This window comes from Cheilinus undulatus, linkage group 11 (assembly GCF_018320785.1).
Source record: "Cheilinus undulatus linkage group 11, ASM1832078v1, whole genome shotgun sequence".
NCBI classification, from domain to species: Eukaryota; Metazoa; Chordata; class Actinopteri; order Labriformes; family Labridae; genus Cheilinus; species Cheilinus undulatus.
Window position 1 is genome coordinate 23,391,832 of NC_054875.1, and position 17,362 is coordinate 23,409,193.

Consider the following 17,362-nt stretch of genomic DNA (forward strand, 5'->3'; position numbering starts at 1 on the left):
TCTATGCTGAAACCTTTCTTTTCCTTTGAAATGTAAGTCGATATGATAGACTATTAAAATGTCCTATGCACACAATACAACTTGAGAGATTTACATGTTTAAATGTAGTGTCGGATTACTCAAATGCTTTTATCAACAAAATTTGATCAGTTCTTTCGTACACTTAATTACCCTCCAGTCTTTCTTTGAGGTGCTGTAACGAGGACATTTTGCTCTGTAGAGACTGTACACTTTCAGCGGATGTTTCTTTTTTTGCAAGTAATTGAAAATGTGAATATATTAGCCATCAACAAAGTGGGAAAAGTAAGTTTGTAGACAGTTTTACAGAATACTGGGTGCTCTTTGCGTGTCATCCTAAATTTGCAAAATAAAGCATAAAGCTGCACAGTAAAACTTAAACGCATAGAAATTCAATACTATCTGGTGCAAATTACTAGTTATAAAGGGTCATAGATAAAGTACTTAAGCACAGTGAAGCTGTTTAAAGGCATTTGCAAAGATTTCAAGAGAACAAGAGTTGACAAATTAAATTTGTGGTGTGGAAAAGTATTTTAATTCTCCAGAGAAAGAATACACTAAACATACATTATCTTTACATATTGTTTATCATATATGCTGGTTTTAAATTTATTGTATTCAAGATATATTTACTTCACAATCTGTGATATTTAAAATATGTATGGCATGTGTTGTGTATATCATAGTTTTACTTAATGTTATATTTTCTTATTTTTAAATCAATTACCATTAACACACTTTCACTCAATGAAAAGCTAATTTTTCAATCAAAAGCAGACAGAGACACATCTAAAAAAGTAAAGGAGACAAATTAAAGTAATATAACCATGCAAAACATAAAGATATAAAAATTATTTTCATGCTCTATGATATGGCCTCATTAAAAGTACCTGTAGGCAGCAACAGAGATCATCTTTAATGTAAGAAAAATTACTTTACATTTAAAAAACACAATGTTATTGCCATTTAAATGATAAGTTTTAAATGCATGGCAGATTTGATTTAAAAATTCAGTTAAAAAAAACTGAAGAAAATAGAAAAGTCTGCAAAAAAAGTGAACAAAGAGGTTTTCATATCACTTTTAAATACACCATCAAAACTGGGAAACACCATAAATCCCCAATATGGAGACTTTGTAGGACAATGTTAGGTTTTGCAACCTAATGTAACATTTAATACTAAATAAAATTGTCAAATCATTTTTAAACTCTCTCAGTAAACCTTTATCTTTGGTAATAAATAACAATTAAAGTAAATATTTGTCTTCCGCAACTCTATCTGTTGGATCTGTGTGGATTTAAACACTTTTTCACTTTACTGTTGGATCATTTTAAGAATCATCAGAGTCGTCCTCTTCTATGTGCCGCAGAGATGAAGACTTTAGTGGGACTGAGTCAAATCCATCTGATGTCCTCTGAAAACATAATAGTGATATATAGTTAATTTCATTCTAGTGATAATAATAAAAAGCATATAATTTGGTTACCGACCTCTCTTGAGAAGGACTTTATTTTGTTAAAGAAGGATTTCTTGTTGAGGTACATGATGTCATCCTCTGCGTCTTCGCCCTCCATTATTGCACAGCTGTCTGCTGTGGGCAGCTCACATTCTTTACCCCCAGAGGTCATCATCAGCTTGGAGTACTTATACTGCAACCTGCAGGCAGAGAATAACAGCTTGTTAGCTTAGCTGCCTTTGTGTAGTTGTCAAGCCTAGGTTTTACCTTTAATCTACTTTACTAGTATCACACATCAGTGCTTTAACAAATGAAATGGGGAGCTCATTAGCCTCACTTGCGTGTCTTCTTCCAGAAATAGCAGCTGATACTGATGAGCAGCACAGCCGCGATTGTTCCAGTGGAAACACCAAACTTGAGCCAGAAATCCAGACTCACACAAGCACTGACTTTCTGAGCTGGTAGTGACTCCCCTCCATAACACTGCAAAGGCTGCTGCCACACATAGGTGGTTTTCTGAAACAACACAAACACGGCACAAATCAGATATTAAATCCTTATGTTTTCTGTTTTATTGTCTGCCAGGAATGATACCACTTTCACATTTATGCATAAAACATAGTACAGCCAAAATAAAACCAAAGATCAAACTCATTTAAGATTTAGACTCAATGTGATACCATTTAAATGAAATGGGCAACTGTTTCTCGCTAGAGAGATATGCTAAGCTAAATAAGGCTAAGAGGCGGCAAGCTTTAGCTTATGTTTAGCATGAAGACAAGACCATCATAGTTGTGTCTGAGAGTCAATAAGCAAATCTGTCAATATTGCCACAACACTTAGGTCAAAAATGCATCTGCATGTTCTGCGACTTACTTGTGTTGTTATGCTATGTAAAGTAAATGGTAAATGCCAAGCACCTCCTCAAAGTCATCCCCACACAAAAAATGTAATAATGCACCAGTGCTGAACTAAGACATTTATTTTGATCAATATGTCCTGTGCAGCATCACCTGTATCCCCTGGATGCAGGCGCTGACGATCTCTCTGTAGTGGTTTATGGTGCAGAGTGGACATGCATGCTGGCTCTCCCACAGAAAGTGGAAAGTACAACCGTCACAGGTCCCCTCTGAACAGTTACTGTGGAGCAAAATAAGGTAAAAGAGATGGTTATGAGCTTTATGGGAAGAGGATGATCTCTGAAGAGTCATTTTGGTGGCAGTTTTGATCTTCAGGGCTCAAAAAGAGATGTATTAGTGCTGTGTTAACTCAGTATCTGTGTCAAAAGAAATGAATCGATATGACTCACGTGAAGTCGAATATTGAACTAAGTCAGACAATGAAAAGTTACCTGGGCAGAGTGATGAGGTCTTTAGAGGTCACTGTGGGATTACATCTCAGTCTGACTGTAGCTGACCGGCCATGTTTGCAAGTCTGAGTGGTTTCACTGGACCTGAAAACATCATAAAAATGAAAAAATATATCATAAAGGTCTTAAAATCCACGAAGGAATATAGTTAGGATTATTTTTGGTTCTTCACTACTGTGAAAGTTGCCCAACTTTCAGAATCAAATCTAGAATCCATGTCAAATTTATTACAAACATCAACATCATATTAGACAGATGAACCAAGTACAATACAAACTTGTGATCTTATTTACTTGTAATAAAATATGACATCTGGCAGGGTGGAGGCAGAGGGAAACAGCCACTGTGGAGAAGAGATGCCACCCAGCGATGTGTCGGTGGTCACACCTTCAAATAAGAGGACATGATAGGTACTGATATGTGATGTATGAAATTTACCTAATTCACACTTTTCTTCTTTCTAAAACTGCACATAGCAATAAATGTCTGGCTGCATACTGTATGTCTATGAGATGTGGGTCATTACATCCATCCCCTGACTTATACTTTTCAATAACCTTTTCTCTGAGTTGCTTGGAGGATTCTTTTGTCTGCATGGTATCATGGTAGCCATGAATGCTGATTAACCAGTGACTGGACCTTACAGACACAGGTATCTTTATACTTCAGTCACTTGAGATACATTCACTGCACTCAAGTAATCCCAATTTAACAGAGAATTACTGAATTTAAGTGTCAGCTTTGAGTGCCTTTATTTTTGTGCATTCCATAGAAAATGTGCATCCCTCCCAAAGCCATATCATGTAACCTTCAGATGTAAGTGGAAATGTAATGAACTGTAGGAGAGGACTGTCATACTTCCTACAGATGGCAGTCAGGGACAGATACCAGTAAGCTCTTAGTCTAAATAAACACAGGGACACTTTAAATCAGTTCATACCAATGAGGGAGTCACCAATAAGGAAAGGCAGTGAGGACACAACACTTTTACTCCGGATATCAGAGGGAAATACGGTGGACTGACAGATGTATCCTCTGATTTGTCTCCCACTCTCAGTCACATTGTCAACACACATAGCCAGCAGTTTGCCCTGTAAAAGAAGGGTAAAATGCCTGTCAAACTGACTTATCCACCAAAAAATAAATCAGGATTATCACAGCCTTTCACCTCATTCCCACACAGCCCCAAATTAAAGCGATGGAAATATCTGAGGCCTCTGTTGGTGAAGCGAGGGCTGCTGTGGAAACCCGTGACGTTGGCCAGAGGAGAGAAGTCGTAGTGCAGATGGGCTCCTGATTTCGTATGCACGTCCAACACACAGTCACTAAGACAAGCTGTATAGGCCTGGAGGATAGAGGACATATATACATATACATCACAATCTGTTGAGGGTGGGTGGAATAATCTCATGTCCCAGCTTGCAGAAACCCAAATAAGACAACTGGCAAATGTACAGAGGCCCTGAGCAGAGATTCATCCATACATTTTATTCACTGTTGTGATTCCAACTTATTTATCTTAGATCCCCAGAATAGCAGAAGTATAAAATAAACACAGAAATAGGAAGTAAAGCATGCTATGGTCTGACTGATTGTTTTCAGATCCCCAGGAATTTATCACATTATCCTGCTTTTTAAAATCCCAATATAACAATATAAAGCTTTGATCTCAGGGAAACAACTTGAAATTACTCCTTTCCATGGGAAATTTAGGAGAAAAAATGTATGAATACATGTTTGCTTTGAGCTTCTGCATTTATAAGAAGAGGACTTAACATTTTAAGTTAAATATGGCAGAAAAAAATGGCCTCGTTTCGAATTTTCTCACATTTGCATAAGAGAAAGACGTGTGTGATTAAAAAAAAATCCTCATTTCTCATGCAGGTTCAGGAAAATTCCTCAGAAAACTTGGTGTCTGAAGTGGGATTCAGATTGTGGATGGATGGAGAGGATTCCCTTGGTGGATGGGTGAAGCTGTTTTTCTACAGATGATTACAAAATTCCTTGAAAAATTACCAAATTTTCATGCTGTCTTGGGAAAAAGGAGTATAATAAAATGTATGCATGCATGCCCCTCTGTAATGATGTGCTTTGTAAACATGTTTGATTTTTTCCTGTCTTTTTGTTTAATCATGTTTTGTTCCATTTAGGGTATAAACTGCAAACTTTTTCTTTAAAGAAATCTGAGAGGTTGAACACTTTTTTAATTTCTCATAAAGAGGTGGTGGTGGGTCCTGATGCCAAGCCAGTTGAGAAGCACTAGCCTCTTGGTTAGGTCGCATCCCATGTGCATGGATGTCCCGGGTTCAAGTGTGGCCTGTGGCTCCTTTCCCGTATGTTTCTACCCAACCCTCTCATCCCCCTTTCCTATTTCTTCCACTGTCAATCAATAAAGGTATAAGAAGCCCTAAAATGCTGTATATGTCTTTTGCCAAATGAACAATTTCTCTGGCTTTTGAAACTGTTGGAATTATTTGAGATAGTACAAGTAGTCAACTATAAAATGTGTATTATTTAGCATAAGAGTAGTATTGTTTTTTAATAACTGGAGTGATGCATACAAACTAGTTCAGGCTGACAACTTTAGCTGCCCTGATTTCACACCTGACATGCATCCTCCCAGTCTGATGGTCTATTTAGCTGCAGGATTTCTGGTCTCTCCCTCTGCTCTGTGTGAAAGTATGAAGGTGTACCTTGTTTGTCCACGTGTTTGGTCCACACTGAACACAAGTGGCCCCTCCCAAAGCCTGATTTGCCTTGACAAAGGAGTTTGGTGGACAAGGCCTGCACCTCCCCGTCTTGGTGACCATGTAGTGTCCTGGTGAGCAGGGGACACAGGTGGAGCCAGCTGTCTGGTACCTCAGGGCACAGCGGCGACACTGAGAGGCCACACCTCCAATCACATTAGTGATGTGAATGAGGTAGATCTTTGCAACATCAGCGCTGTATTTCCTCCCCTTAGGGAAGAGAGAAATGGACACAATGAATTAAGCTGTTCTACTTAAAGAGAATTAGGTTATTTTTCCTATGACATAAATGCAAAGGTTATTGTGATTTTTTTAAGTAGACACACTAATCCATACTGCCCTCTAGAGTTCAGGAAAGATACTGTATGTGAAAACACCAGTAATAATCTAAATATTCAATATCATACACATTAAACATAAACTCTGAATATTAATAAATAATGCTATATTTATTTCAGTATTTCAGACAATATTTATTGATATCTAGTGTTCTATGTTTAATGTATAGTGCTTAATAAATTTATTAGACCACCCGTCTCAGAGACAATTCAGCATCATTAAGTGCTTTAAATGCGGACTCTTTCATTTTAAGTGAGCTCTCCGCGTGAGGAATTTCAAACTGAATTCCCCTTTTCAAACCCAAATTTGAGCCAGCTCACTGGGTCCTCTGAGAACTCAAAAATTAACCAAGCATAACATTCAACCACTAAAACTCATTTTTCTCTTCAGGAATGTAAGTAAATAACTATAATTTGACATATTAATCAAGAAATATTAATGTGCTTTCCTATTTTTTCCGTTTTTGTGTAAATCAGTAAATTTGAAAATTCATGGATAACAATAATAATTATATTTTAGCATTAAAAATATCATTTGGGTTAAATTGCTTCTACATATTGGTGTATTAACCATTGCAGAAACATAAAAAAATGATTTTGGTTTTACCAATTTTTACCAATGCTGTTATTTTAGGGCAGCTGTGGCATAACCCTTACTTTCGGTGGTGGTCTAATAAATTTTTTAAGCACTGTATATAATATAGAATGTTGTCTTTTTATGGCTGCAGTTTGGGTGAAGAGCCTGGGTCAAATTTTTGGTATTGGGCAAGTGATGAAGTGAAGGGAGTCTAAATACTTTCTTAATGCACTGTAGCTAGCCGTGAATCTTTTATCTTGAAAAAAAAATACTATGCTACTGCAGTCTACTATGAGACATTACAGAAGAAATTTTTCACATTTACAAGCACTTTGTCCTAAAAGCCTCTTATGTACAAGAATCTTGTGAGAAAAACTACATTAAATGTTGATCAAAGAAACTAAAAAACATTTATAATAGCTTATACACCAGCCTTCCTCTTTCATGTACATGTAGCTCTTAATACTTCTGCCACATAGTACACTTTAAACTGAATTATTTTAAGTATTTTTAAATAGGAAGGAAAAAGAGCAAGCTAAAAAGACAAGCTGAGAAGGACAGATGAAAATGGCACAAACTGGCTTTAAGTGTTTGATTTTTATATCAACTTATTCGATTGGAAATGATTTTTTAAGGCTGTTGGAGGCTTATAGATGGAGTGATTTTGGCATCTCACCGTGTCATATTCCTCTGTTCTCTGAAAAGTCCAGATAAAGCTGTTGGTGGTGTTTCTGTGAATCAGGTAAGAGTACGACTGTTTCCTGTTGCTGCCTCTCCACTGCTCCACCAAATCATTCCTCCACTCATTATTACCCTGCAGAGAAACATACTGACCTTATGTAACTGTATGCATCCTGAGGATCATATGTTGTTATGAAAACTCTCCCTCACCCCCATGAAGGAAAATTTGCAGTCCGCTGTGCAAATAGTCTCGAAAACAAATGTAATACGAGAGAGCTCACTCATTTCACCATCCTGGGCGTCAGACTGAGGCAGCCTGAGGAAACAAGAGACACCAGCTTGACACCAGTTTATGCATATGGACCATTGCACATATGGAAAATTTGATGTTTCCTGTACGAGAAATGTTGGGCTTCACCTGTACCCCGGGACATGGAGTGTTAGCGTCATGTAGTCCCTGTCATTATCCCCAGGTGTGGTGTAGACATACTCCCCTGCAACCTCCCATGCTGTCACCACAGTATGAAAAAAAACAAGTAAACTTATTCTATACTCTTCTAAGAAGAAAGGCACACAAAATCCTTCAGCATGCGTATCATCTTAGTGTCCTACAGCATGCTTATGCAGTAGAGAAAGATCATAGCAAAAATATTTTCATTATGACAATAACTCAGAGTTTTCATTTCGAGCTGGTAAACTTTTGCCTTGTTTTTGTCAAATGCTCGTCTTCTTGTTGTTTATCCATCTGATCAACATGGTGTTAATATGCCAAAGCTCTTTCCATCCCCATTTAATTGAGTTTTGACTATTTGTGTTGAATCTTTCAAATATTCTTCAACATCTAGTTAATTTAGGAACTCTTGCACCCACCTGTGCTGTGTTCACTAAATCCTGAACTGTAGATGGAGCTCTTCATGTTGTGCGGCATCGTGTTCCACCATTTGTACTCGAAACCCACCACTGGCTCCATCCCAACAGGGCATTCAGTGCAGACTGTGGATCATAAATGTGTTATGAAGTCAATGTAAACATGAACTGGCCATACCATTAGTGTTCATATGCAAAGGAAAGGGGATTCAAGCATTTTGATTGATTTACAGCCAGCAGTTTGACTGTTCTGCTGGCTGTATAATTGTAATTGTTAAATTAAAAGCATAATTGTATCCTCATGACTGATAACATATTAATGGATATATACACTACAAAAACTCATATAAAGCACCTGTATGTGTATCATTTATAGGCAAAAATATCTCATTACACTTAGTGATAGCCACATTCACCTGATGAGCCCAAATATAAATCTTGTTTTAGGGCATACAGTGTATTCAAAAAGTATTCTAACCCCTTTCAATTTTGTTATGATCCTGTGTGATGCTACAATCTTTTAAAATCAGTTTTTCTCATTAATTTCCACTCAGTGCCCCATCATGACAGAGTGAAAACAGAATTTTAGAATTCTTTGCAAATTTATGAAAACAAAAACTGAAATATCTCATTGACATAAGTATTCATAGCTTTCTCAATTGATTGTAGTATAAAGACACCTGTGTCTGGAAAGTCCAGTCACTGGTTATTCAGTGTTCCTGGCTCCCATTACACCATGAAGACAAACGAACACCCCAAGCAACTCAGAGAAAATGTTTTTGAAAATTGTAAGTCAGGAGAAACCTTGCAAAGCGGATGGATACGCCCGTTTCCTTGTTTCTCACTGGCAAATCCATTTTGTAAAGCTCCCGTCGGAACCATTTGGGCCCAGTTAGAAAGTGATAGGACCAATCAGCGATGAGGGGCAGTACTTTCAGGCACTGCAGAGTCGTGACATAACCAAGCAGCAACAAGAGGCCGGTACAATTATGCTGCTAAAGCGCCAGTTTTATCGGAACTTGGCAACATTTCTTTGTCAAAAGAAGAACAAAGAACAGCAGTGAGTTGTTTTCTTTTCAAAAACGACAAAAGTCGTGTACTGACACGTCTATAGTTGCCATGTTTCGCGTTATTCCTCGGTTGTGGCTATGTCATGTGTTCTGTTGCTCTGAATGGCCCGTAAAGATGTGACAGACAGAATGTTCATCCAATCACACCAAGTTTTTTTCAAATCCTCTGCCCTTTCCCAAACACTTAGTATTGAACATTCTCCAGATGGAAGTGTGAAACAAATCTATCTGGCATGTCAGGTTAAGTCAGGAGATGGATGCAAAAAAAATTCCAAGGCACTGAACATCCCCCAGAGCTCAGTGAAAACCATCATTAAGAAAAGGAAGGAATATGGCATGAGTAAATCTGCCTAGATTAGACCATCTGCGAAAACTGAGTGATCGTGCAAAAAGGAGACTAGTGAGAGAAAACACCAAGACACCTATGACTACTCTGAAAGAGTTACAAGCTTCAGCAGTTGAGATGGGAGAGACTCTGCATACAACAACTGTTGCCCAGGTTATTCACCAGTCAAAGCTTTATGGGAGAGTGGCAAAGAGAAAACCACTGTTGAAGAAAATTCAGGTTAAACCTCGACTAGAGTTCACCCAAAGGCATGTGGAAGAAAGTTCTTTGGTCTGATGAGACCAAAATGGTAGTTTTTGGCTGTCAGAAAAGACACTACATTTGGTAGACTCCAAACACTGCACATCACCACAAACACACCATCCACACTGTGAAGCATGGTGGTGGCTGCATCATGCTGTGGGGATGCTTCTCCGCAGCCGTCTCTAGAAGGCTTGTAGAGAGTGAAATGAATGTGGCAAAATATAGGAAAATCATGGAGAACAATCAATTAAAGGGTAACATCCAATGGGATAAATACTATTATAGGCACTGTATTTCACCAAAATGAATGTCAATTTGGACTCTTACATTTCGATCAAAATTTTATAACTTCAATAAAATGCCTTTAATTTTTTCATTAAAATGCGTCAGTTGTTTGGCTTTGTTGAAAAATTATCATAATTAGAAAATGGGCGTACTTTGTTATCTATGTCTGGAGTAAGAACTGAGTTGTATATAATTTTATGAGCAGAGATGAGCCAAAACTGAATCTGAACTGAACTGAATCAATATTGCAGCTATGTTGGAAAGAATCTAACCATCTTTAGCTGGTGGGGAAATCATTTTAGAATGGAGTTTGTAAATCAACATTTCAAAATGTTTTTTCCCCTGCCAAATGGTCAACATCTTCTGAGGTTCACATGTATTAAGACACAGGTGTTGTTTGAAATAGTCAGAACATAGAGACTTTAAGGATTCAGCACCTGTTCCATTAGAGTAAAGACCACTGGGGCAGGGTTTGCATGTGGAGGAGTTGCCGACAAAGAACCCCGGGTTACATGGAGGACACGTTTTCTTCTCTCCTGATGCCGGCAGCTGTACTGCTCCTTCAGCAGTCTCACTGCAGATCTTTGGCTCGATCCATTTGTACATGAGCTGAGTCTGAAACAGAACCAGCATGAATACATGAAAGACACCAGATGTGGCACTGTGACACCAACAAACAGGCCAGAGGCTTCATATTCAGGGAAACCTGATAGTTAAAACAGCAGGACATTGAAGTGTTCACCTCTTTTGAACCTGCATCTACTTTACCTTCCCCTCAGAGTCGCAGGGAGTGTGGGTGTAGAAGTAGTCACTGTTTGTACATGCAGGCCGCGGTTTGCAGCTCCCTGTGCCAGCCTCTGGAATCATAAATAAAACCATCCAGGAGAAACAGCCGGTAGCTGGTAACAGCAGCAGATGTTTCAAAGAATTCATGTCATGTTAACGTATCTTAAGCAAACCTGAATATGTGTCGTTTGTGCACTGGTAGCAGACGGTGGCACCCTTATGGGAGTAGGAGTCAACAGGGCATGGACTGCAGCGTGCAGATCCTGGTTTAGCACTGTGGGTGCCAGGTTTACAATGGAAACACTCTGATGTGAAGGCCACCCCTGAAGAAAACCATCAGACAGTAATTATTAACAGAGAAAAAGAGAAGGAGGGCTGGGAGGTTTCACACACAATACACAACAGCAGATAATCTACCTGAGATGGAAATGTTTCTCAACAGCACCGGTTTGACAGCGCTGTCCTGCAGGGCGTACGTGGTGGTTCTCCAGTACAGCACATTGTTGCCTTTGCTCAGCCCAACCTGCACAAAACAAAAGACAAATAATGCAGAAAGAGTGAAAACAGGTACAACTGAGAGCTGTTGTTATACTGCAGAAAATAATGACAGCAGTTTTAATGAAGTTACAGTCAGACACACCGTGTAGCTGCTCCAGTCGCTCTCAGAGATGCTCATCCAGCGGCTCTCAGAGTCTGTAGACTGACACTGGTCATTCTGAACCTACAGGAGAGGAAGAAGTGAGAGAGAAATCACCAAATACCCACTTTAAAACAGCTGTTAAGTATCAAAGCTCAGTTTGAAACACTTACATAGAACTCAAAGTAAATGCTGCTGTCCGGGTAGAAATATTCAAAGGTCACTTTTCCTGGTTTCTTCAGGCTCACAGCGTAGGACAGTGTTGCACTGCACTCGTCAGTGTTAGAGGCGATAAAATCACCCTTTGGTGTCCAGGTGGAGCTGGAGAAAATTCAGAAAAAAGGAAGAGAGGTAATTAAGGTCATGTTTTTTTGTTTTTTTGCTGTTTTAAAACAGGTTGAAATGAGTAGTGATGGCTGTTTATGATCCAAAAGAAAACAAGACGGTGCCAAAACTGACTAATATTGTGTTTTTGAATGCCAGAAACCACTGCAGAGGAAGTGAGTCACAGCATGCTGCAGAAACATCCTTTTTTAACATTTTCCAAAGTAGACATTCACAATGAGTGATAAATTCGACTGTTTAAATAAACATTTACATAGACATTTTTTTAAATCAGCAAAACCTCTAGGTGTGCTAGTATGAGGGGGTGCTGTGGGATGCCAGAGCTCACTGTTCAGCCCCAACATTGGCAGATGGAGCAAATATTAAGGGCTGGAGTTAGGGAGTGCTGACCCTTTCAGTAGGACACAGGTATCCAAATGTACAGGACTAAATCAGCAAAAAGATAAAAGAGTCATTTTGTGCCAAAAGTTCCTCACAGCAGCCTTCCTTAACAGAAACCAGCATGCATGTACTCACTTTGAGCAGTTAGTGTGGCTGTCACCCCCGTTCGTGTTCATCCCATGGGTGACAAAACCAGGCGGCAGGCTGTCCCACTCATCAAATAACACACCAGTGCCAAGGGAGTAGGTACCTGCCGCACACTTTTTACACTGTTGTGACTGCATGTCCAGATACTCGCCCTCATTACAGGAGAAGGCTGTAAGGAGAGAGAGAGAGACAGAAGAAGGAGAGGCCACAGTGGAAAGGTACGAAGAAAGATTAATAGGGTCAATTTTCTCATAAATGGTATAATGTAAAACTTTAAAATGTAAAATCTTATCCTAATTTAGGGCCCAGTTCCTTTTACTAGTCTGATGATGCCAAACATTCTGACAAATACCCTATATTTAGTGTTAAGATTGTTTAATCAATTGATCAATAATGAGGGCAAAAGGCAACCAGACACAAAAATGAAGATGAAATGAAATATCTGTGAAAGAGAAAGACATAATAATGCAATAATGTCAGTCAGCTGGAGACTAATTTGCATCTGTGCTTCCACAGAATGAGCAGAGGCTAAGGGAAAGGAAGACTAAAGGATTTTAAACCTGAGTGAGTGACAGGAGGGACAGTAAGGACTCTACTGCTTGCACTGGCTTTAGAGAAGAAAATAAATGTTGCAATTCTTAAAATGAACAGTTTTCCATCTCTCAAAAAATGTTATCACATTAACATTTTTCTTTGAATAAAAACATAAGACATGCTGTATGTTTACACAGCTCCACATGCTAGCGCAGCACTTCTATTGATAGGGATCTGTCACTAGCTTCCCCTTCCGCTGACGTGAAATTCAACGGGGCCATATTAAAAAAAATACTTTTCAACATTTTTTTCACATATACTTTGCTATACGAAACCAGAAAATAGGAAATAAACTAACCCAGTCCTTTGTATGTGGACTAAAAACATGAAATCTGACGGTATGTTCAGAATCTGCACTGTTTATTATATCACAATGAGTTCTTTAATAATCTATCTCCACCCACAGAAGGACACAGCTGTACTCATGTCTGGCCTTTAATCAAACCACTTTCTCACACTTCTCTTCACAGAGTAAACTTTGTCTGACGTCATTACTGAAGTTTCTCCAGTAAGGTGGAGGGTGTAAACACAGAAGCAGGCTTAAGGACAAACTCCCCCTCATTCTCAAGAAAAGGGAAGTATCATAACCATGATTTTATGCAACTTAATAATAATTTTGTACATAAATAATGTAATGCAGATTCCTTACAAAAACCTGTTGAAAGTCCTTGTAAACATGAGACAATTTGCTGTCAAATAAACATGTTTTCTATTTCAGATACTTCAAATAAGATGCTGGTTTTGATATAATGCATAAGATTTTTACATCTGTATGGTAATATATATTATTTTTTGTAGATATGTTTAAGTTTGTGCTGGTGATAATGCAGAACTTTACAACTCGTTTCATGTTTATTTTCAATACCAAGCCAATTTAGTCTAGCATTCAGCATCAGCTGTTTATGTCACAAAAAAGTTCAACTTTTGGAAACAGCACTGCATTCATCCATGCGTTTATCCATGTCACGTTGTCAAAGTTTCCAGGGCTGCACCTGCTACATCTGACAGGCAGGATTTTTACACTGTTTCCATGTTTGTTGGTGATATAACCTCAAAAAAGGAAATATGAAACACACAGAGCTATTTAAAAACTACTCCTGAAGAAAACAAAAGTCAGACTGCATAGTCTAGCAACAATGAGCACCTGTGAGAACCCTGAAACCTTGCTAAAAGCACCAGCTGTGGACACATGCCCTTAACGTACAAAGCAACTCCAATGAAAGCTGTTACACAAGCTATTAATTTGGGAACGATATTGATCGTTCACATAACCGAGGGTTAAAAGTTTACTTTTGAATTCAAAAATACCAGTGTTGTGAAGTTGAATTAATGTTAATGACCTGCAAGAACACGCCACCTGCAGCTGATTATCTTGATTGTAAGCTTCTTAAGCCAATAACTACAGATATTCCTCCAATGGTTGCACATATTTATCAATCAAAGTTTTAGTGAAAGTGAGTGTCCGTAAGCGTGGAAAATAGTCCAAATCTTTCAAATACCGAAAAAAGTTGCAGTTTCTGGAGCAAAACGCCAACCTAGATGTTGATTTTTTTTTAAACTATTTTTAAGTTTAAAAATTTAAGAGGATTGTCTATGAACAGTCTCAGTTTTATTTTTCCAATAAAACATTATTTACTGATTATCAACATGCATGCTAAGACAAATACTCAAATGCCACAGCTTTGACACAGATGGTAGATGTCTGGTGAGACACTGGTGCAGTGTTCCTAGATTTTCCTCAGCCTTTAATATTTTAGATCATGACTTATTTCTGAAACAATTAAAACACTACAGCTTGTCCCCTTCCGGGTTATTATGGGTGAGGAGTTATCTAAGTGATAGGAAACCATCGGTATACTTTAGTAGAAGTGAGTCGGCTCTTAAAGAGGAGGTTGCCTTGTGCTGCTTCTGTGTTCAGTTTTTACTAAAGGTTGCCCTTTTGTATTAAAAAATTTCAATGTATGCTGATGATTCTATTCTTTATTTAGCTGAAGCAATAAATGAGAAGTTAAATACAAACCTTGAGAAATTAAATCAGTTGTTGATTGGATCAACAGTAATAAACTAAAAAAAGTATAAATAAACTAAAGCTGTACACCTACTTGCTAACTCTGCAGGCTTACTATTGGAGGATTGAACAGCCCGCTCTCACTCCACACTCTGAGGTTTTCATGGCACTCAGTGTGGCGGACCCACCATGAGAGCGAGCAAATGGAGTAGAGGTGTACAGGGAGAGGGAGCAGTTTGAGGAAGGCCTGTTGTAACACTCCAAGAGAGGCACACGCCAAAACCAAGCATACTGAGAAGGTCTGTTTGAAGCTGGTTTATACAGGGTAAAAAAAAAACTCCCATGGTGCTTGGTTCATGTTATATTTGACAAAACATGGCACAGACCCCTACTTGAGGACTGTGTTTTAAGGTAGACAAGGGGTATGACATGTCACTTTTAATTAGCTGATGGACATAAGCTGGTTTTGTACACAATTAAATATTCTTGTTAGAGTGACTTCACATTCTTATTGTCTTTCTCATCTTTGCCCAGTATGAGTGTTGTATGAAAATGATATAAGGCCTATGTCCGATTGACACCTGTCCCTAAAGGCAAAGTATTATGAATAAAAAGTAAATAAAAGCCTGTGCTGTTAACTGAAGTCTCACAGGTGCATGAAATAAGATGGGAGTAGGTAACTTACTGCACTGGGTGCCTTTCACCGGGTCTGGGAGTCCTGTGCATGTGTCTGCCTTGTTGGGAATTGCCACTCTCCATCGTGAGCCAAGCACGTCACACTCTGTGTACTCAAAGTGATAGTCTGACTGAAAGAACCAAACACAGGTGTAAACTTCACACAGATGATATAAACATGCATCAATAAAACAGAAAACCTCTGATCTTACTGAGATGAAGATGAAAGTCAGCATATAATGGAGCTGTCAATGTACAGACTCAAAGATTATTTTATAGCAGAGGAATTTCTTCTCAAAACCAGGCCAACCTCTTTTCCAAACAACATTGGCGACTAATATTTACCCAGGAGGCTGTCACGACTGTTGTTTTAATCTTGCTCATCAAGGATGTTCTGCAGTCTCTCTTCAGGGCTCTGTTTACTCAGCTAGGGGGGAGAAATGCTGATTCGCCAATCCTTTGGTAAACATTTGATTTAAGTGTTGTCACAGGACTTTGGAGGAAACAGAGCTCAGGTGCAAAGCTATTGTTAAATTTGTTTTTTTCCCACCCATAATGATATAATTTGTAAGGGTTATCTTGTTGATCTAACACCACTGAATTAAGGTGGAAAGTCACTTAGGAGACTAATCCAAGGCCACACACACAGCCTGGTGGGATTAATAGTTAACAGAGAGACAGCAGCAGGAGCTCTCCTGAGGGTCTGTGTTTTTGATTAGAGCTGCTACATTAGCTGTGTTTGGGGTATCAGATGAACATGGCTCCATATGGGGGGATTGAATGTAAAAATGCAACAAACTGGAAATGTCCTGGCAGCTGATCTCCTCCTTTACACAGGCATGAGGAAACCAAGGCAACGGGACCTAATGGCCCCTGTGCCTCATGGTCATCAGAATGGCATGGTAACTAAATAAAGTGATAAGAGTACTACTACGAGATATCTTAATTCTTCTACACATTTAGAGATTATATCCAAAGTAGCACAAATATTTGAATATTATCAAAACTGTACTGTCCACGCAAATTAAATGCAGGAAGAGGAGAGGCATGGCAGTGGGTTAAACATATGGTAGCTCTAGTAAAACTGAAAACGTTGGAGTAAACAGAAGTGCTCTGACCGATCCAAACATCCGAATGAAACATATGTTGATTTCCCACACACAGTATGTGAATTGGATAAGTACCCAGTGAAAATTAACACAATTGGATAACTGTTACAGCATTGAAAGCATTCAATCAGAAAATTAACAGCTCTCTTTTAACTGTAGCCATCCTCAAATGGGCCAAATTTAAAACATAGCTTCTGAAGAAGACATTTAAAAATGCGTGTGAAGCATTTAAGAAGCTCTTTTGAAATGTTCAGTCATGTTCCATACAAAACATCTTGTATTTTTCTGTATTAACTTTAAATTTGAACTACTAGCTCATCCTAACCCAGTATGACGAAACCTTGATATACACATTAAATTGTGACAACAGCAACAATGACTCTGGCTGATATGATCTGGTGTTATTGGCTATAAATGAATGCGGATCTCCTCACCTCTTTGCACATTGGTAAATCCGAAGAAGTTTGTGCAATAAGCAGCCACAGTAAAAGGTGACTCAGGTGTATAGGGCCTCGCTGCATCATAGCCTCCTGTTAGTATTGAAATGATGGAGATGGAGGAGCATGGAGCTGACCTGGACTCTCAGGTGCAGCGTCTAGAGGCGGGGCTTCTCTCTGAAAAACAGCCTGCACTAGCAGGAGGTGATCAACGTTGGTGCCTTTATATTATAATCATTAATGGGA

General features: G+C 38.7%; 1 protein-coding gene across 1 annotated transcript; it reads right to left on the bottom strand.

The window, feature by feature from the left end:
- Positions 1 to 547: 547 nt before the first annotated feature.
- On the bottom strand, positions 548 to 17,200 carry elapor1 (endosome-lysosome associated apoptosis and autophagy regulator 1). The gene is made up of 22 exons (XM_041799607.1): positions 17,114 to 17,200; positions 15,581 to 15,701; positions 12,282 to 12,462; positions 11,594 to 11,741; positions 11,424 to 11,504; positions 11,201 to 11,306; positions 10,957 to 11,106; positions 10,766 to 10,854; positions 10,435 to 10,612; positions 8,057 to 8,179; positions 7,605 to 7,695; positions 7,397 to 7,502; positions 7,182 to 7,319; positions 5,537 to 5,800; positions 4,012 to 4,188; positions 3,784 to 3,934; positions 3,137 to 3,230; positions 2,826 to 2,927; positions 2,488 to 2,614; positions 1,812 to 1,990; positions 1,509 to 1,674; positions 548 to 1,432 (listed from the first exon to the last, which is right to left on the bottom strand). Exons 1-22 carry the CDS (start codon positions 17,198 to 17,200, stop codon positions 1,349 to 1,351), a joined length of 2,943 nt encoding a protein of 980 aa, XP_041655541.1. The 3' UTR covers positions 548 to 1,348.
- Positions 17,201 to 17,362: the final 162 nt, after the last annotated feature.